The sequence below is a fragment of the Suillus plorans genome (genome assembly GCF_016647745.1).
Source record: "Suillus plorans strain S12 chromosome Unknown HD556scaffold_8, whole genome shotgun sequence".
NCBI classification, from domain to species: domain Eukaryota; kingdom Fungi; phylum Basidiomycota; class Agaricomycetes; order Boletales; family Suillaceae; genus Suillus; species Suillus plorans.
In genome coordinates, this window is record NW_024537392.1 from 1 (window position 1) to 21,565 (window position 21,565).

General features: G+C 47.9%; 5 protein-coding genes across 5 annotated transcripts; 4 read left to right on the top strand and 1 right to left on the bottom strand.

The window, feature by feature from the left end:
• Positions 1-179: 179 nt before the first annotated feature.
• Positions 180-2,376, top strand: HD556DRAFT_1339447 (uncharacterized protein; the record flags this gene model as incomplete). Its single annotated transcript, XM_041302041.1, is given in 11 exon segments — positions 180-481; positions 561-706; positions 726-754; positions 800-826; positions 858-914; positions 1,059-1,087; positions 1,154-1,250; positions 1,300-1,687; positions 1,736-1,824; positions 1,875-1,959; positions 2,025-2,376. Coding segments are annotated over 11 exon segments (1,521 nt in total), but the record flags the coding sequence as incomplete, so codon positions are not given.
• A 10,559-nt stretch (positions 2,377-12,935) lies between these two features.
• HD556DRAFT_1438730 (uncharacterized protein) lies at positions 12,936-13,384 on the top strand (the record flags this gene model as incomplete). The annotated part of the gene is made up of 3 exons (XM_041305867.1): positions 12,936-13,095; positions 13,143-13,181; positions 13,233-13,384. 3 exons carry the CDS (start codon positions 12,936-12,938, stop codon positions 13,382-13,384), a joined length of 351 nt encoding a protein of 116 aa, XP_041164473.1.
• A 584-nt stretch (positions 13,385-13,968) lies between these two features.
• Positions 13,969-15,979, top strand: HD556DRAFT_1304750 (uncharacterized protein; the record flags this gene model as incomplete). Its single annotated transcript, XM_041299694.1, has 9 exons — positions 13,969-14,044; positions 14,285-14,319; positions 14,362-14,445; positions 14,492-14,540; positions 14,613-14,678; positions 14,953-15,171; positions 15,226-15,333; positions 15,390-15,770; positions 15,819-15,979. The coding sequence occupies 9 exons, from the start codon at positions 13,969-13,971 to the stop codon at positions 15,977-15,979; spliced, it is 1,179 nt and encodes a 392-aa protein (XP_041164474.1).
• A 1,107-nt stretch (positions 15,980-17,086) lies between these two features.
• HD556DRAFT_1430152 (uncharacterized protein) lies at positions 17,087-18,845 on the top strand (the record flags this gene model as incomplete). Its single annotated transcript, XM_041304877.1, has 5 exons — positions 17,087-17,404; positions 17,454-17,579; positions 17,601-17,705; positions 17,829-18,042; positions 18,097-18,845. The coding sequence occupies 5 exons, from the start codon at positions 17,087-17,089 to the stop codon at positions 18,843-18,845; spliced, it is 1,512 nt and encodes a 503-aa protein (XP_041164475.1).
• Positions 18,846-19,033: 188 nt separating this feature from the next.
• HD556DRAFT_1438733 (uncharacterized protein) lies at positions 19,034-19,457 on the bottom strand (the record flags this gene model as incomplete). The annotated part of the gene is made up of 4 exons (XM_041305868.1): positions 19,034-19,060; positions 19,111-19,170; positions 19,216-19,287; positions 19,341-19,457. 4 exons carry the CDS (start codon positions 19,455-19,457, stop codon positions 19,034-19,036), a joined length of 276 nt encoding a protein of 91 aa, XP_041164476.1.
• Between the last annotated feature and the right edge of the window lie 2,108 nt (positions 19,458-21,565).

Genomic DNA, 21,565 nt, shown 5'->3' on the forward strand with positions numbered 1-21,565 from the left:
ATCTTCATTGGCCGACCTCAAGGCATCCACTGCTCAACTTGTGGGCGTCATTGCCGGCGCCGGCACGTCCCGGCCGGCTCAGTGCACGTCCACATTGCTCTGGCAAGGCAGGTCACCAATCGTTGGTAAGTTGCACTTATTAAATTAGTTTACCATTGATGTTTCTAATATCCGGGTAGGCTGACATCATCCGGGTGCATGAGAAAGGGGATTACATCCCTGGCATTGTGGCTTCCTGTTCTAAGGAGCTGATGAGGGTGCGTTCCATGACTCCCCAGGTGTTGCCCAACTGGCACAGCATTGGCCATGATGATCCCCGGGTGGCTAGACACGCCTGGCGCAAGCAGGTCCGTGCCTGGGAGGCGTTGGGTGACAATTCCTGTGATCTCCCTGTTGTTTCTAATCCTTCCACTGGCCCACTGACTGTCAATCTTCCGTCTCCACCTGTCCCTTCCCCCGCACCTGTCCCTTCCCCGCCACTGTCATTCACTCCCCTCCCGTCGTCGCCGGCAATGTCGCCGGACCTTCCGGCAAGACGACCTCCGAGTTCCGGGACAAAGGAAAGGTAAGGCCATTTCTGTTGACTTGGAGCCGGAAGTCGGAGGGAGCAACAAGAGGAAGTCCCCCATGATTTCTGGACACTCCTCCCAACCTCCGAAGTCGGCGATGAAGGGTCACAAGCGTGTCAAGTCAACTGGACCCCCAAGTCAAAGCCGTTTGTGGAGTCGAAGATGATGAAGACCCAATTGTTCAGGTATGTGTTCTGGCTCATTTGTGACATGCTCTCAATTTGTTGTAGCCGATTTCGCGTGGAGTGCCGGAGGTCGTCCTTCCCAGCTCTCCACCATTGTTGTAAGCCCCAGTTGCCTCGTTCACCTGGTTCCCCCAAGAAGCAATCATTTGGGCCTGCTTCGGTAAGTCTGATTTAGTCGTCCGGAACTCATATATATGCTCATGTGTCCACAGCTGACTGCCGCAAGCATCTGGAGGTCATGGTGAGTCTTCCGGACAGGTCCGGAACTCGCATGTATCATTCTTACTCATGCCCATCGCATTAGGAATCTCCCATCAGTCGTCCGAGGCTCGGGTAAGTCTTACAAGCTCGCCCGGAACTCACATGTGTACTTACAATTTATCAGGCAACCTCCGGCAGTCGTCCGGAAGTTGAGGAGTCCACTGGTGATACTTCCAGCGCTTCGGACGGTGACCCTCCGGCCACTACCACATTTGATATCACCATTCCCGGCCCAGTGAGTGCTCAATTAATTCCCCTAGTCCATCTACTAACGGATACCACAGAACAACCCCTGCCATTATTGCGTCAAGGAGAATTGGCCCTGTGCGACTCGTTTGGACAAGAGGTCCAGCCTCCCCTGCTTGTCTTGCATCCGCTGCTCCACCAAGAAGATCAAATGCAACCCGGCATCTCTGGGATCCCCGCCCAAACGGACCCGAGGGAAGTCTACCACGGGACGGACGTGTTCCAAGACACCTGCCCCTGCTCCATCCACTGCTCCGTCTCCCTCCCGGTCAAGGGCCCGGACTCGTAGTCAATCTCGTGGCCCGTCCCGAACTCCGGCCATCCCTGCTGCAAGTACACCCCAGGTGCAGTCACGTGGTCGCAGCAAGACCATCACTACCAAGAAGACACCTGCACCTGCACCTGCACCTGCACCTGCGCCAGCTCGTAAGTCACCCACACTTTTGATGACCGGCTGACCTTATTTTTACTTAGCTGTTCGGTCTTCCCATGCCGTGCATCTCCATTCCATGGCAATCGCGATTCGGGATGGTGCAGCTCGCATCGCTATTCTTGAGGCTCGGGTGCAGGAGCAGGATGCTAAGATTGATACCCTGCAACGCCTCCATGAGAGCCCCGGCGCACGATGGTCGACCCGCACCCTTCATTTTCACTTCCGGACACACCGGCCGATGCAACAATCTTGCTTGATCAATCTGGTCCCCCCCGTCCATTTCACCCCTCCCCTCCACACTTTCCAACCTCATTGATTTGGACATGTCAGTCATGGAACCCACACCCTTGATGGTTGAGGATGGATCTGCTATGGTAGGTCTCATGGTTGAGCCCACCCAAGTTCAGCCTGAGGGTCCACAATCCTCCGGCGAAATTGTGCTCCCGGATGAACCAGGCAACCTCTTGCCAGAATCCTCCGGCGATATTGTGGTCCCTAATGAACCAGGTAACCTCCTGCCAGAATATGATTCCTCTGATGAGGATATGGATGTTGAGGGGAAGGTTGATCTTCCTGGTGAGGAGGTTGCAATGGCTACATAATTGCTCAGTGATAGATGTACATAAATCTTTTTCAATGCATGTTACCTATGCCACAATTGAATGATTCAATAATCAGTCCCGATATCCAGAACTCGAAACTGTAGATTGAGGTAGATATCACCCTACACCCTAACACCCGAATGTCAAATTTTCAGTGCCAACCCCGAGTGCCGGGTGCCGGGTGCCGAGTCCCAAAGCCCGGAACTCAGATTTGACATTTGAGACGAACATCATTTTTCAAACATGTTTCTATCAACCTCCGTATATCTATAAACATTTTACTAACCTCCAAACCCCGAAATATATTTTTGTTGTCTCATACCGAGTTCCGAGTTCCGGGACCCCCGAACCCCGAAACCCGGCAGTCCACAATTTTGGGGTTCGGGTGATTGACGGACACATTGACTTTGTTAAGACCATGCACAAAGGGTAGGACTGATTCCAAGGGGCTTGGCTTCAGCTCGTGCGCTGCGCCCCTTACCCGAGTATGTGCCCTTAACTTCAGAATGAAGTCCGGAGAAAGTCCAGTGAAGTCCGAAGGACTTCCGGAGAAGCGTGGGAAACTTCGGAAAGACTTTCCGGACGAGTGCGAGAAACTTCCGGATGAGTGCGGGAAAGTTCCGGAGGAACTTCCGGAAATTACGATGGAGTTTCGTCCTGACGGGGATATGTGTAATGGCTACTCAGGACAAGTCCTGAGTAGAAGCAAACAGAGGAAAGGCTGTGTCATATCCCGCATTCCGGACCAACATCTGACGACGTTCCCACGCCTCATCCGGACCTCCGGACCTCCTGTCCATGTCTCCAGACCCAATCCTCTATCCGTCCGGATCCCTGTACTCCTGCATCTGATATCCGGATGCCAGATCTGATATCCACATCTCCGGATCTCCGGATCCGACCTATCTGTCATGTCCGAACCCAAACCTTAAATCAGCGCCCATCCCCTTATGGTAATCACCTGTCTCCGGACTTCCGAACATCCGGATCCGACCCACGTCTATCTTCCTTGCGTTCCGGACCCAGACCTATCACGCATTCATCTCCGGACATCCGGATCCGACCCGCGTCTATCTTCCGTGCCTTATCCCTTTGTATGTTCCTTCTTGAGTTAGACTTCCTCATTTTCCGTACCTCATTTCATCTCCGAGTTCATTTCCTATGATCCGTCTTATTTTCTAATACATTTCCACATGCTCGTACATAGCCTTACCCCTCTGCTTACTGATCTGCACAGACTTGCCTCTAGTATATAAACCCCAGTAGATACTCCTGTATTTCCTCAGTCTGAATATCATACACATATTAGTCCTCGCACTAGTCTTCACACTAAGTCCTCGTAACAGTTCTATTCCTCCGACTTAGTAATCATCCATCTCAGGCCTAGGGAGGAATTCCCTAGGCCGGAGCTCCGCTCCTCCGCTCCTCCGCTCCTCCGCTCCTCCGCTCCTCCGCTCCTCCGCTCCTCCGCTCCTCCGCTCCTCCGATCCTCCACTCATCCACTCATCCGATCCTCCATTCCTCCGAGTTTCCGGAAGTTCCTCCGGAACTTTCCCGCGGTCCTCCGGACCTATTCTGCTTCGGACTTTGTCCTTGCAGCCTTTCCTCTGTTTCCTTCTACTCAGGACGAGTCCTGAGTAGCCATTATACATATCCCCGTCAGGACGAAACTCCATCGTAATTTCCGGAAGTTCCTCCGGAACTTTCCCGCGCTCATCCGGAAGTTTCTCGCACTCGTCCGGAAAGTCCTTCCGAAGTTTCCCACGCTCCTCCGGAAGTCCTTCGGACTTCACTGGACTTTCTCCGGACTTCATTCTGAAGTTAAGGGCACATACTCGGGTAAGGGGCGCAGCGCACGAGCTGAAGCCAAGCCCCTTGGAATCAGTCCTACCCTTTGTGCATGGTCTTAACAGTATATTCAGACTCACACCTTACCGAGTATACTGAATCCTTAGATCATACCTGAAATCGGATCCGACACCGTCCCTTGGAAACTGTGTATTCCTCCTCCGAACCCTCCATTTTCCTGTATCCCATTTCCGATGAAAACTCCGGATTTTCCGGAGCTCATTCTCCATTCCCTGCATCTGTAAACATCCGCCGGAATGCTCAATTTCCACCCTTCATGCTCTGCTGTCATTTCCACTTCAGTATCATGACACTCCGGTCCTGAAACCAAACAGGATTGTCACCTCCGTGGCAGAACAAATAGGTTTTCGGACTTGATGTCCTGTAATTCCCTGATCCAATCCTATCTTTCCGACGCCCCACAGTTCCCTGTAACTCCGATGTTTTCCGTTTCCGAACTATTTCCTGAACTGGCAAAGTCAACTCCGGAATGTCCCAAACATTCAACTCATTTGGATTCTCCTCGTACCACCTAGAATATACTTGCTCACCCACCATGATCCGTTGATCAATAGGGTATTTTGCAGACCTCCTTTCCGATTGGTACTACAGGAAATGCCTTAGACCTCCGACGTCAAATCCGCTTTTTTGCGGAACCCCTATCTTCGGACTAGCCATGTTTTCCTTCCACTGGTTGATTTCCAGTCCGCCTCCATGTTGGATGGCACCTCCTCCGGTCAAAGTCCGGACCCCTATCTACCATTCCTATCCGCAACCTGATTAGCATTCACCTTGTATTGGTCTCCACTACCCTCCTTGTAGAGGAACTCCGTCTTTCATGATGATTTTCCTGCCAAGTGTTCGGGTTTTGATTCCTCTGACAAAGGCCCGCTCAGGTTCCTGCCTCCGAATCCGGATGGCACTCTTTCCTCCGCTCTAGCCCCTATTTTCCCTTCCACCGCCCGGAAATTCTTTGTTGATTCTCCTCCGACATTGGGAATGTCTCCTGAAAGGGAAAATAGGAATTTTGCTTCCGTTACATCCTATGCAAATTCCTGACCATTTCCTGGCTTCATTATCCACCTCCGGACCTTCGAACCAAAACTCCGGAGCTCCTCCGATTCATTCTCCGGAAGTAGGTCCTGGAAAACCATCTGTTCCTCTCCAGAAGCCTGTCAGTTCTTACATCCGACATCCCGTCCGAATCAACAACTTTCCGAACGTCTCCGCGTTTTACCCCTATTTTCCGGAAGTTTGTAACTCCGGATCTCTATTGGCTTTCTTGATGAAGGTCTCTGCCCCTCCGATCTATAACTCCGGTTTGCTCCTTGTCATCTCTGAACTTTTCCGGATCAGAATAAACATGCTTTGCGATTGTTCTTTACTGTTACTGATACCACGTCCACTCCAATAGCTTCGGATAAGCTCCGGATAGCTTCGGATATCTTCGGACATCCGGACTTTTCAGTATCAAAGTATTCCTTCGTGTTATGGCTCCGGATAGCTTTGGATAGCTTTGGATAAGCTCTGGATATCTTTGGATATCTTCGGACGTCCGGACTTTTCAGTACCAAAGCATTCCTTCGCGTTATAGCTCATCCGTACATTCCATTGTCAAATCTCCATGTTTCCAAAAGATCTGTTCACTCCTCCGCTCCAGGACAAGTTACACCTGCTCCGGATCCGAAACACTCCTATGGGTATTCCATGCCATAGCCCGGACATGTTTTATACAATTGTCCATCCTCCGTCCTCACTTTTCCACTCTGCAATCCTTCCATCTGTCCTCCCGTCCTTTTTTCTCCGGATACCAATGTCCGACCTTTACCCCTATTTCCGGAGCTCAATACTCCGGATTTCCGGTGGCTTTCTTCATGGAAGCTCCTACTCCTACCTCCAATGCACCCCTTGTCTCTGGACCGCCTCCATTTGGAATGGATATACTTTGCAATAGCTTGGAGTTGCTTCGGACCCGCTTCCGCTCCTGTCTTAAAATCCCTCACCATTCAATAGTGTCTTCTCTGGAATCTGTTTCGGATCCGGAAAAGCACTGGTGATACCTCCGAAGTTTTTAGCACTACAGTCCTGCGTTGCATTGTATCTTCCGTTCCATTCTGTTCACTCTTGTGACTCACGTCCAGTTTCCTCCGAAAATCCGAAGCTCCTGCCGGAACCCTGTGCCCATTTTTCCTCCATTGATGTTTGGAAACATCTTCCAAAAGGGGGGATAGGGACTCCGCTTGAGTATTCACTTCACCCTCTTCAGCTTGTGTTCCACCGGAATTTACTTGCTCCGTCCCATAAAGGAACAATTTCCACTGTCTTGCACAATCATCCATGCATGTGCAGCTTTCCTATCCGACCCATAACCTATCCGGACCATTCAGTCGTATTTCCGGCCGGATCAGCTCCGGAAAACCGCGGGAAAAGCGCACATTACATTGCATATCATTGGAATACATCCGGAACTATTCATCCATGATCTTTCTAGGCCATTGATAGTCATCCGATGCATTTGACTTCACTGCCTAGTGTACCATCGTGTTTGACTGCACTTCCACCTCACTTCCTCTATGTTCCGATCCACCTCCTATGGGTTTCCACGCCATAGCCCCTATCATCCGGAACTCCGGAATTCCGAACCACTTGCAAACACCTCTGTCATATCACATACATCTCCTCCGATGATCTGTTCTCTTCCTCCGCTTTTCCGACTCAATATCCGTTCTGACTCCCATCGGATATTTCACCATAGACCCTGGCATTGCCAAACACTTACGTCCGGACCTCCTATCATGTTTTCCGACCACATCCGACCCTAATCTGACAAACCCACTTCCAAGTCCACTGTGTCACCTCCACCGATAAAACCGACTATATATCCCTAGTTAACGCAGTCGCCTGTTGCAGGACTTGCGAGCTAGAAGGAGCCGGCCCATTTCAGTATCCACCTCCACCTGACCAGTGTTGACCTCCGGACCATTGATTTCCGGTCTGTTGCATCCCTTCCGAAACCTCCTGGAAAGCATTTCCGGAGTTCCATCGGAAAATCGCGTCTTTGCAGATGTTGTCAATTCACGCAATCTCCGGCCCATCAAACAGCTTGCTCCGTCCTTTATGAGCCTATACACTAGCTATCCTTTTGCTCTAGCAGCTGTACCAATGGATATCGAATATTCCGGAAAGACATCCTCTCTGCACTCCCATCCTTCCTCTGCATTTCCGACCCTCCGCGTTTTTGACCCTTTGTGTTTCTGATCTCCGTGTTTCCGACCCATTCCTCTGCTATCATCATCCTTCCGTCCGACTCCTGTTGGTTCCCACGCCATAGCCCTACTCCGAACCATTCGGATCCATCCGCCCCATCATCAGGATTTCCATCCACCATGCGTGTTTATCAAAAAGCCTCACACCGTGTGCAAAATCCTGCTATTTGCATTAACTTTCAGTGCACCTGGAAACTCCGCCCATGACCTCTCGCAGTGTGCAACCAAAGCTCCGGAACATTTCCGGTCTTAGGGGCTAATTTCCGGAAGCTCACAGTCATATCCAGCAGATTCCTCTGACGCACTTCCGGCTCGAGTGATAGCACACATCGCAGATCGAAATCCATTCAACCTCAGACCTCCGTACAAAGGAAATCATGCCTCATAGCACTCCTTTCTCACTTCCTGCACTCCGGAAGTTCATCAGTCATCATGCGATTACATCTCCGATCATTTTCCGGTCATAGGGGCTAATTTCCGGATTTCCGATGATGCACTTATCCTTAGCTGTACCTCAGTACAAGCTCTGCTTCATGGAGAAAGATATGTCTCACAGGACTCCTCCGTCACATCAGAAAGAGGCCTGCATCGCATCCACTCTTGCCCTCTTGTCCTGCACTCGCTGCATTTCCACTGTCCTGATACAACCTCCTCCGCTCTGAAAGCTTCCTCCGATTTTCCCACGCATTTTCCGGACTTCCAGTCACCTTCGGAATTATCCTCAAAGTGTTCCAGACTTCCACTCCGGAAACCTATTTGTCCTCACATCACATCACCATTCTTCACCACCGTCTATGACGTCCAGTTTCCAGATGAAGTACTAGGCATCATAATGAACCATGTGTGTGTCAGGAACATTTCCGAAACCTCCGGAGATTTTCAGCTCATAGGAACCAATCCTCCGGAATCCATCCATCATTGTCCTCTGCCATATACCAGCAATCTCCGTTCGGGACTTCCTGAGTCTTCAGCCTCGAGGGCTCGGCCTTAAAGGGGGGATACTGTCATATCCCGCATTCCGGACCAACATCTGACGACGTTCCCACGCCTCATCCGGACCTCCGGACCTCCTGTCCATGTCTCCAGACCCAATCCTCTATCCGTCCGGATCCCTGTACTCCTGCATCTGATATCCGGATGCCAGATCTGATATCCACATCTCCGGATCTCCGGATCCGACCTATCTGTCATGTCCGAACCCAAACCTTAAATCAGCGCCCATCCCCTTATGGTAATCACCTGTCTCCGGACTTCCGAACATCCGGATCCGACCCACGTCTATCTTCCTTGCGTTCCGGACCCAGACCTATCACGCATTCATCTCCGGACATCCGGATCCGACCCGCGTCTATCTTCCGTGCCTTATCCCTTTGTATGTTCCTTCTTGAGTTAGACTTCCTCATTTTCCGTACCTCATTTCATCTCCGAGTTCATTTCCTATGATCCGTCTTATTTTCTAATACATTTCCACATGCTCGTACATAGCCTTACCCCTCTGCTTACTGATCTGCACAGACTTGCCTCTAGTATATAAACCCCAGTAGATACTCCTGTATTTCCTCAGTCTGAATATCATACACATATTAGTCCTCGCACTAGTCTTCACACTAAGTCCTCGTAACAGTTCTATTCCTCCGACTTAGTAATCATCCATCTCAGGCCTAGGGAGGAATTCCCTAGGCCGGAGCTCCGCTCCTCCGCTCCTCCGCTCCTCCGCTCCTCCGCTCCTCCGCTCCTCCGCTCCTCCGCTCCTCCGCTCCTCCGCTCCTCCGATCCTCCACTCATCCACTCATCCGATCCTCCATTCCTCCGAGTTTCCGGAAGTTCCTCCGGAACTTTCCCGCGGTCCTCCGGACCTATTCTGCTTCGGACTTTGTCCTTGCAGCCTTTCCTCTGTTTCCTTCTACTCAGGACGAGTCCTGAGTAGCCATTATACATATCCCCGTCAGGACGAAACTCCATCGTAATTTCCGGAAGTTCCTCCGGAACTTTCCCGCGCTCATCCGGAAGTTTCTCGCACTCGTCCGGAAAGTCCTTCCGAAGTTTCCCACGCTCCTCCGGAAGTCCTTCGGACTTCACTGGACTTTCTCCGGACTTCATTCTGAAGTTAAGGGCACATACTCGGGTAAGGGGCGCAGCGCACGAGCTGAAGCCAAGCCCCTTGGAATCAGTCCTACCCTTTGTGCATGGTCTTAACAGGCTGCAAGGACAAAGTCCGAAGCAGAATAGGTCCAGAGGACCATGGGAAAGTTCCGGAGGAACTTCCAGAAACTCGGAGGAATGGAGGATCGGATGAGTGGATGAGTGGATGAGTGGAGGAGCGGAGGAGCGGAGGAGCGGAGGAGCGGAGGAGCGGAGGAGCGGAGGAGCGGAGGAGCGGAGGAGCGGAGGAGCGGAGGAGCGGAGGAGCGGAGGAGCGGAGGAGCGGAGGAGCGGAGGAGCGGAGGAGCGGAGGAGCGGAGGAGCGGAGGAGCGGAGGAGCGGAGGAGCGGAGGAGCGGAGGAGCGGAGGAGCGGAGGAGCGGAGGAGCGGAGGAGCGGAGGAGCGGAGGAGCGGAGGAGCGGAGGAGCGGAGGAGCGGAGGAGCGGAGGAGCGGAGGAGCGGAGGAGCGGAGGAGCGGAGGAGCGGAGGAGCGGAGCTCTGGCCTAGGGAATTCCTCCCTAGGCCTGAGATGGATAATGACTAAGTCGGAGGACTAGAACTGTTACGAGGACTTAGGGTGAAGGCTAGTGTGAGGACTAATATGTGTATGATATTCAGACTGAGGAAGTACAAAGATTCTACAGAGTTTATATACTACAGAGGACTTAACGGAGAGTCAGTCAGCGCAGTCCGAAGCTATGCGAGGCTGTGGACAGAGGATGTAGAAAAGTCAAACACTAGTCTATCGGAAAATAGTAAATGAAGACGGAGATGAAGACATAGGAAAATAAAGCCGGAAATGAAATGAGGTACGGAAAATGAGGAAGTCTAACTCAAGAAGGAACATACAAAGGGATAAGGCACGGAAGATAGACGCGGGTCGGATCCGGAAGATAGACGTGGGTCGGATCCGGATGTTCGGAAGTCCGGAGACAGGTGATTACCATAAGGGGATGGGCGCTGATTTAAGGTTTGGGTTCGGACATGACAGATAGGTCGGATCCGGAGATCCGGAGATGTGGATATCAGATCTGGCGTCCGGATATCAGATGCAGGAGTACAGGGATCCGGACAGATAGAGGATTGGGTCTGGAGACATGGACAGGAGGTCCGGAGGTCCGGATGAGGCGTGGGAACATCATCGGATGTTGGTCCGGAATGCGGGATATGACAGCTACTCTCAATCCCACTCTCAGCACCTCTGGATCTTTCGATGCCCTTCCTCTGTACGAGGGTAAGTCCATTTGTAATTTTTGGTTTCAAAACGACTTACCTATAAGCACTAACACGTGCCTCTCAGTCCTAGGAGATACTCCAGTTCTCGGATCTCCATCTCAGACATGCGATGTTCCCTTGCGATCCACAATACCATCATCGCCCGTACTTTGTTTGACCAGTTCAGAGGCGGCAGGTGGGGAAGTAGCGGTACGTCGGGTTGGTATATCTGTTGGCGCACGCGCATTCGCGCGCCAGCCCATGTAATGTATAATAATTCCTCGAATGGTGTTAATATCGTATTCGTGAACACGTGCATTACTCACTAGGTGCACGTCAGCCATCCTGAATGAGATGTCGCAAGGCCGTTGTGCGTGTGGCAATAAGTGCTGAGGGATCTGCCAGAGATTTTTGGTGAGCAAGCAAATGACAAATGGCTACTCGACGCACCTGATTGCCTTCGTTTCTGTTTCCATTTCCGCCTCCTCTGACATTTGCGCCGATGTGGTTATTCATACTGGTAGATATCAGCGATCATTGAGAATGAGTAAGTGTACCGACTGACCTTTGATCTTGTATCACCTTGCGAAGTGTACTTAGTAGCGCCCAGATTTAGGCAGCGATCTATTTACAGTGTCTCCGGCATTTTCCGGATGACCAGTGCTTATGTAAATTACTTGCTGAGTCATAATTGACGCTTCCACATGTCAAATCTTACCAAGTTCGAATCGCGTTGAGTCTGTTTATCTACTTTCATTTTTGGTTTCGTCAGTTTTCCTCTAACGTCCAAACTTCAGCATGGCTCATACTCGGTACCCTTGCTAATCAACTGACATCAGTTATTCATCTGACTTTTATACTTCTCAGCTATATCGTCGATATATCCATTCATCTCTAAAGCACAGCACAGCACTCCAACCTCAAGAATCATATCACTTTTCCTGGGCTTTGGCGTCTGTTTCGTTATTCTTTCGATCAGTGTTGAAGGCCTATTCTATGCCGCTTTCACATGCAATTTACTCTTGTGGATAGAAGTCGAAACGATCGTCCAGTCGAATCGAGCTGGGGCCGTGTCGCAGAATCAAGGATACGAGTTTCACACTGACCATATCAGAATAGCACTCTTTTTCTTGTTTTTCGTTCAGGTGGCTTTCTTTGGAACCGGCAAGTGAGTGATGGACAGGACTGACCCTCGTGTTGCTGATGTTGATGATCGACTATGTCCAGTGTTGCTTCAATTTTGTGAGTTTCCCCGACGAGTTGATCCAGCTCTGCTGCTCACCTCTTGTAGATCGTTCTACTTGGAACCTGTGTACCGTCTGGTGCCAATTTTTAATCCATTCTTGATGGCAGCGTTATTGGTGGGTTTTTCAAACATTGCTTCGCATACCGGTGTAGAAACAACAATACAGAGAGGAACAAAACAATGCTCCAGACTGTATCTGTGAATGTTGTAAGGTTGTGCATTGCCTAGTCTGCTATACCTGAGACGACAAGTGCATTCGACCCTAAAGGGGAAGCGAGTGCAGCAAGGATCTGGTAGTGTGCGCTGAAGCGAAGTGCGAGAAAGCGCAGGTGCGCGCACGTGCTGCGCGAAGTGCGGGAAAGTGCGCGCGTGTATGCGGAGACGATAAAGAGTAAGAGTGAGTTTGCTTGGTGCCAAGGAGTAGATTTCTACTATATTCTGATAGGTGGTAGGTGGTAAATAAAGTGAGAGGTAAAGTCTAGTAAAGTGGAAACTAAAGTGGGAAGTAAAAAGTCAAGTCCAAAGGTCCAGTCCCTAATAATATGTACTGCTGGCGCTTATATGGCACCTAAGCGCTGTCATGCGGAGCCGAAGTGCTACCGAGTAGGTATGTAAGAATATATGTAAGTAAGGGTCCATGGTAAAAATAGAGGTGGAATGATATGTAAATAAGAGAAATGGGAATATACACACTAGAGAGCTTGGTGGACAGTGGATGGATGCTTCTGGATGGCTGGCGCTATAGGGCGCTCAAGCGCGGGAAAGCGCGCGTGTATACATCGTAAAGCGCGGGAATGGTGCGCGCATGGCGCGCATTGCGCGGGAAAGCTGCGCCTCGTATAGGAATAGCTGCAGGTAGCATACAGAATGGTGCTGCAAGTTCGTGCAATGAACTCCCTAGTGAAAAGTGCCATATCACACCATGAGAGGCATGAGTCTCTACACTGGAAGCCTGAAATATTGCCAGATATTCAAAATCGTCGCTCCATATGTGATCTTATCAGCTGTTTTTGCCACTTTAAATGCAAGACTCCACCTACCACCCTTCTCACTATTCCTCATTGCTCTGATGCTCACTGATGGTGGGTTGTTCCTTTTGACCTGCACTGATCACTAATATCTCGATCAGGAATGACAATGACGTTTTTCCGGAACATCACGGATACTGGTGAGTAGGCTAGCTGGTGGTCAGATCATATCGAATTGACATATGACACAGGATCGTGGTTGGAGATTGGGCAATCGATTAGTTTCTTTTGCATCACTTCTCTATTATTGGTTTGGTCAGCTGGTATCTGCACCGCCGGGGAGTATCTCATGGTAGACACGTTGGTGTTCCACAAGTCCACGGACAGTCGCAAGCTAGAATGAGGATGCACTTGGCCCACTGCTCATAAAACAGTGACACACAGTTAACTATTGTGTGTTCATTCTTCGTCGATGCTCACGGAAGACACTACTGATCAGCTTACATGACAGATTGTGAGTGGGTTAATTCGTCGAGCTCGACTCATGCTGATAGAAGGCATTACCTATCCATTCACATAGGTGAGAGTATTCATCTTGTGTCAAGCTCTATTGTGCTGCCTTATCACTCCAGGGCATTCAAAGCTCAACTAAGAAGTGTCCACATTTTTGTTCGTCCCTGTTATTCCTCGAGGGTCTGTTGAGCATCAATCTCTCGGCATCATTTCACATTTTCACCAACGCGCTTATGCAGGAATGAGTGGCACCACTTTCTTATTAAGTATAATATCATCATTGTGATCGCCTTATACCTTAAAATGGTTTTTTGTCTCTTTGTATTCTGTTCGTTTCCATATGAATCCCCTTTGATTCTTGAATCTATAAAATATGGTACGTATCAACATTGAATGGTTGTCGATTCACTCAGTTTCGATCTCGCACACACAGGGCAAACCCACATCATATATTCATGATCTCTGCTGATATCAATGAGCTGCCAGGCTACTCCAGATGATGGTACCAACATGCCGCCACCCCTGCATACTAGTGCCAGTCAAGACGCAGGTAAGAGAAAACTCACTAAATTTTTGCGTAATACCATACTCACACTGTATGTGATTTATCACATAAACCATTATGGTAATATAGATCTTGATTCTGATGACATAGACTTTGATTCTGATTCTGATTCTGATTCTGATTCTGATTCTGATTCTGATTCTGATTCTGATTCGAATGACATAGACTTCAATCACATAATGAGGACAGTCATGTATTTGGACAAACTAACTCGCTGATCTCCAGGTTTCTTGAGATTTGTGGTGGTGATGATCAACGTGGTACGTCACATAATCTCAGGAGGCTTCAAACTCACATCACAGTTCCATAGAGTCCATGTACGTATGCCTCCAGAAGGACAGCAGGGCATCCAATTGTTGGATGATATCTTTGTCGTGTTTGAAGCAGTAAGTCGTATTTCATTATAAAAGGATTCCAATTACTATCATATAGTCGCAGCTGGATGATACTACTATCGAGACTCTAATAGGCATTCTTACTTGTATGCAAACACGTTCGTATCGATATTGGATCAGAGTTATCCTTGGACTCACATTTACTACGCTATACCTAGTACCCGGGCCCCAGAGGGACGCAGTAGGTTCATCCAGCTTGACACTTCGGTGTCAGGCCCCAGGTGGTGTGTCAAGGATGTCGCTGAGGATGATGACCTACTCGATGACGATTGGGCATATAAATAGATACGATTACAATATGCTGTGCAATTATCTTGCGCCCAAGTTATAAATCCGTGTTTCAAGTTGGTTAACGCCTTTGTTAATTTTTGCGGGAATTTGTTCCTTTTCTGAAATCTGGGGTTACCCACTACTGGATTGCCCTATGACTCGTCACGATGAACTGTATCATGAAGAGCTTTAAGCGACCGGTCAAACTAAAGCCTTGCACCTGTGAAGTTCTTGGCTGCATCAATGAACGACACAAAGACCCCGCTACCCAGGTTGAGCGACCAGGAAGACTCCTCCCACTGCCAAGCGTCCAGGTTCATGAGCAGCAAGAAGTAATACACCAGGCTAAAAAGAAGCAAAATAATATTGATGCTACATTCTTTGCTGCCACTTTTGCTGAAAAGCTTACTGACGAGGACACTTTCATCACAGGGCGGTCACAACATGGTAGGTACTTGTATATAATGTCATCGCAAATCTTATATCATGATATTCTGTCAGATGGAAATGCCCAACCACTGGAGCCTGCGCTCACAAATGATGGAGGGACATCCAAGAGTGAGGGACTGGAGGTCAGTAGTCATGTGTCGGGCATCTCAACGTCACACAGTAGGTCTGGAATTCTCTATGCTATGTACTGTGTTTATGATCGATTTCGATACTAGGTGCATCAATGAATACACTCGAATCTTTGCGAGAACTCCTGCACACTCATATTCATCGTTTGCCGTCACCTATCATCATTAATTTTGTCGAAAAACCCTCTTCAAATTCCAGCTCCACCCCGGGCCCCTTGGATCCGTCAGTTTCTAGCCGGTTTTTGAAGCACCAGCTAGCCATAGATAACCTTTTGGAAATGGTAGACGCTATTGTCTGCGATGGAGACGACTTGGTGCAGGCAACTAGAAAGGCACTGGTGCAGGAAATTCAAGATCACCAGGCTTACTTAGACAGGGTTGTTTGTGAGAATCGGCTACGCCAGAAAACCAGTAACACTGTTCTTTCTACGGAGTTTCGGCGCCAGCTTCCCATTGTCCATGATAACTGTAAGTACGAAAATCGGAGACAAATTTGTTTGTTAACACTTTCAATAGCTCATCATTTCGATATACCCGCCCCGCTTCAAAGTTTGGCGGTTTCGCTTCTGTCTTGTGTTTTCATTGGCGTACTCCTCCATGTACTTGGCTCTCTCTCTCGGCAGAATGCGTCATTTCTCCTCATCGTTATGGGTCGTATAGTCACTTCAAGTCTTTGACGATTTCTCCGAGACATTAAAGACGACATAAAAGATCACAAACATCTACCTGAAACCATAAATTCCGCCTCTGATCACTGGCCAACTGATATTCGCACTGCTATGGAGATGATCGACATTGATCCAGACATAGAGGAGTATGTCTGTTGCCCAAAGGACCATAGCATTTACGGCCCATTGCCGAAGGGTCGAGAAAAGGGTGATACAATCCCTGACAGATGCTCATTTCGTGAAACTCCATCCGATAAGCCTTGCGGAGAAAATCTCTTTGACGAATCCACATCTGGCGAAGAGCGCAAGCCACGGCTCTTGTATATGTACCAACCTTTCAAATCATGGCTGGGCAGGCTTTTCAGGCGCCCGGATATTTGTTGTGATGTATGGTGGTCTCTCAATCCAGCTGATTCTTGTATGTATGATATCTGGGATGGCGCTGTCCTTCGAAACTTAAAGGGTCCTGATGGAAGACCATTCGTTGGCGAGGCCAACAACCCACAATCGGAGCTACATCTCATATTCAGTATGTTCATCGACTGGTTTAATCTGTTTGGGTCCAAGCAGGGTGGACAGAGCACTTCTATCGGCGCTATCTACCTCATTTGCCATAACCTACCCGCTCACCTGCGTTATAAAATAGAGAATGTGTATTTGGCCGCTATCATACCAGGTCTGTGTGAACCTTACCAATATCACCTCAACCATCTACTACGGCCGCTTATAGATGACATGCTGTGCTGCTGGAGTCCTGGGATTACTCTCATGAAGAGCTTGCTTAATCGTGGTTTTGGTGCTGTCATTCGAGCCGCTATCATCCCCCTTGTATGTGATCTACCAGCTGCACGGAAAACGGCAGGATTTGCTGGTCACGGCTTCAATTCGGGTAGATATTGCTCATTTTGCCTTCAGTCATTCAAGGATATCTGGAACACCGATGTCTCGACATGGTCGCATCGTACCTATCAAGAACACCTTTCCATTGCCATACGGTGGAGAGATGCCTTGTCAACAGAAATAAGGGACGCACTATACAACAAATTCAGTATCCGTTGGTTGGAACTCTTGCGTTTACCATACTGGGACCCGACACGATTCACCGTGTTGGATTCAATGCATAATCTTTTCCTGGGGGATTTGGCACATCACGTTCAGCGTGTCCTAGGCATCGATGCTGATGCTCAGCCACCAGGAGAGGAGCATGTCCGGCCCCACATCCCAGAAGAACAACAGGCTCAGCTTGATGGCGTCATTGATGCACTCAAAAAAGGCTCAAGAACAGGTCTCATGCGCTTCCGCAGGGGATACATTGCGTCCCTGGCACTGGCTAACAATGTTACCCCACGCATAAATTTGAATGTCAATTCCGCCAGATGTGTGGAGAGAGCGAGGACTCCAAAGTCATTTTACGTTGATGCACTGCTTGAGTGGGTGAGTACCTTTGGCATCTCGTGATACTCAATTTCTGAAATAATGCCAGTGCAAAACACATCCGCAGGTTGAAATCCGCTGTCCTCCTGTGCTTCCTCATCCAATCACTGATTTTTCTACCGCATCAGCCAAGACTTCCAATCCTGCCATCCTCCACAGAGGAATTTTGCGCAAGGTATGGTCTGACATGGCTAAGACAACTATGCCTTCATGGTTGAAACGCGCACCCGCAAATTTTGGCAGTGCCTCCCATGGCAAAATCAAAGCTAACCAATGGCGCACTGTCTGCTTGGTCAACCTTGTCATCACCCTTGGCCGGTTGTGGGGCACATCCAGCGCGGGGGAGAAGAACAACACAATTTTATGAAATTACCTCTCACTTGTCATTACTGTTTGCTGGGCAACTACTCACTCCACGTCAGAGACTCATACTCAGCTTGTAGATAACTACTACATGTATTATCTGAAGACCGCCATCAAGTTATTTGGAGAAAACGCAATGCGCACCAATAACAACCATGCAACTCAGCACTTATTGGAGTGCTTACGTTCATTTGGGCCTGTGCATGGCTGGTGGGCCTTTCCTTTTGAACGCTTCAATGGAATCATACAGCGAACCAGAACCAATCGCCGACTTGGTTGGTGTTTGTATTTTAAAATGACTGTCATTGTTCGTTGATATGTCATTATAGGAGGGCAAATGGAACGATCGTTCATGAAGTCATTCTGTAGAGGAAGCAACCTCAGAGCTTCCCTTACGCACGACAGCTTACCTGAGGCCATCGCAGATTTGCAACACATCGCACTGGATTATTTCGGTGCAGATTTCAGGGGAACTTTACATCAGGATCTGAGCGCCATGGCATTTAGCGTCGATGGCCCCAAATCACCAGCGCAGACAACAAAGAAACGCATCAAGCTGTCCCCTGATGTGTACTCAAGTCTCATTTCACGTCTCAACGCCTTGGATGAAGGCATGCAATACCAGCACTATGACAAGCCTGCAGTCTCTCAGTATCTTCAAGTGGAACCGCACGCTGTGCCTAAGAGGTCTATCAAGTTCAAAGGCGTGAACCTCACTCCTGCATGGCGGCATGTTGGCAATAGCCAGGTCCTGTTGTGCCCAACTGCAGGAAGCTCGATTTCGTGTGCAGCGCAGATTCAGAAGATATTTCTGCATACATGCCCTGGCAGAGGATCAAACGTAACTGATACCTTCTGTGTTGTCAGGTGGTACAGAGAGCTCAGTGATGCGCAGGCTGCCCTGGATCCCTATCAACAATTTGCAGCAATGGATGTCCGGTTGTGCCTGGATGATTTCGAACCTGATGAATTGGTTGTTTTAAGCATTGACATCATTAGCCACTTTGCTAGCTGTCCTACAGAGATTGAGGGTCTGGATGAACGCTGTCGTGTGGTACTTTCACTTGATAGGGTATGATGATTTGCATCAAAAATGATCGCTTTGCTAACTTCATGGACATCACAGAGTTAAATTGGGTTGTATAGTGGTGAGATAAATGTGTCGTTCAAAAGGTTACATTTTGGAGTCATTACTGGACAAAAATATTATTTGTAGTGCTCAAAGTATTCCCCTTATATCAACAAACTTCTTGGTGCCTACCATTCCTAAGAATTCCTGAAGCGCTTTTCTAGCTGTAGCTGTGTGAGTAAATCATTAGCTCAATGTCGATCGAATCACTGACTGCTGCAATGCCAATTGTGAGAAGGATAAGTGGTAAAACCTCTTTTGGAGATTTGCTGAGCTGTATGTGCATTAGCATGAGTCCCGATTCAAGTCTAATATTTACTTCGTTGACGACAGATGAAACACCGTCGAGCATATGCTTGACTTGATTTTCCTCAGAATATCCGACATCAAGCTGTGGGGTTCCGTCAAATTCAACACCTCCAAATTGAAGATCGCACCACTTACTCGGTCAGATAGAGCCAGGATGTTATGCAAGAATTGATTTCTGTGGCGTTCAGAACTTGGAACACGAAGAGTTAGGTCCTCCAAAGCGTCACGGTCCTGGACGGTTTGGCAGTTCATAGTGGAAAGCACAGAAGAAAAGATATTGGGTTTTGAATATTTTTTGCTCGAACACATACACAGTACATCTACAGTATTTAAGCACGAGATACCGCCGGCTTTGGGTGGAGAAATGAAAGGGAAATCTAGAACAATGAACATACTATGACTGAATCACCTCTTCCACAACAAAGGCCAAGGATCGTACTAAGACATTCAAGTTGGGCACTTTGTTTAATTGTCTCTTATAATATACACTGATTCAAGCAGATTCACTCCAAGCTACCCATCTCACGTCGTGAGTCAGTTCATTGAATAAGTTCCCACAACGTCCATACCCAGTGTTTAAGACACTTGCGGCATCAGTATTGCATCACCACTACTTCAAACCTTATTTTTAATTATTCTCGCTCCTCGAGACTAGTACTTACTTCTATCCCAATGAAGGTCCAAAAACATCCTTGCACTTACTGAATGAAATTCAGAAGGTCACTATCTTCCCCTTATCGATCAGTGAAGCGTGTGGAACTCGACGTCAGTCACTCTCGGCACTCTTCCCTTCTACCACATTTTGATAGCTGTACCAGGCAATCTTGATACACCATCAGGAGTTTCCTCGGTATCACCGCCTCTATTTAGACGATGTTGATATAGTCCAAGAAGAACATGATTCTGATGTATGTCTTCTCTACTTTCTTAAAGATGTTTTGATATTAACTTTCATATAGAGCACTCTTATTCACCGCATGATCTTCCCTCACGATTCTCCATGAGATTTCGTATATTTGGGAGACACTGCTCAAGTGATGCTACAGCTGACCAGTGAGTTCCAAACCTTGTTTTGCCAATCTTTTGAAGGGCCTTCACAGTCTCGTCGTTGTCATCAACCCGATGTCTTGTTACTTAAGGGTCTTATATAAAAGTTGTGTATAATGACAACACAATTATACATGGTGAAGACTTCTTGCCAGTCCTTAAGTCCACGGTCTCCGATTTTTCTACTTCGTGGGAGGTAACATGGTGAGTTCTTGGGAGGATTTAGTTTGTTGTCCTCTTCTTGTGTAGTCTTATACGAAGTGTTGTGGATTGTTCTGTGTTCTGGATAATTCATTAGGTTTGTTTCAGCCTAGTAGGTCGTGTTTCAACCTATGAAAGTCTGTTTCAACTTTGTCGTCCTTAGATTTGTGTCTCACTTTCCGTTGAAAGAAAGAGTCTTATGTATACACGTGAAGCTTAGAATGAGAGCTGTTCGATGGTTATATAGTCAACCCCTGTAAGGTAGTATATAACCTAGAGTAAAATAACGATAACGAAAGTTATATAGTCAACCCCTGTAAGGTAGTATATAACTTTAGAATAGAATAATGATGTGTCTTAGTCTTACTTCAAGGCACGTTGCCTGCACTTTCATTCTTACGTACTCTCACACAGTTTGAGAGAAGAATGAAAAATGGGAAGTTATATTTCATGGGTGAAAATGGGGTCCTTTTATACCTTTTGGAATCCCCTTACTAAGCATGATTCTGTCAGATGGATTGGTAAGAATGTGGCTTACAAACCAGGTGATGAATTAGCTTTTACTAATATACATTGTAAATACTGTGTAATCTTACAAAGAAATTACAAAGCGTGACAGAAAGGTGCTGACTCTTCTCAGGGATTGGTCATGCAGAAGCTGACAAACCAAGCCTTTGGGTGAGCTGAATCATCCTTCTTACTAAGTACATTACAAACAAAGTTCAGTGTCTTACAAAGAACTTACAAAGCATGATCAACCATGACTGAACATGTTGAGTCATGTTTAAATGTTGTTACAAAGCATGACCAATCATGACTAAACATGTTGAATCAGCTTTAATAATGTTACAAACCAGATTATTTCCCAGTCACATGATGTGATGACAAATAAAATCTGGTGGCTGAAAGAAGCCAAATAAAAGTAAAAAACAGTCAGACATAAACAAAGAGATACAAAACTTTGACAAACAAATTTGTGGCTGAAAGAAGCCAAATAAAAATAAATAATGAGAAATAAACAGAAGGTCACATGCTCTAAAAAATACAAGGTAAAATAAGTCTGAGAAATAAAATACAAGACAATGAAATAGAGGAAAAATAGAGAGGTAACT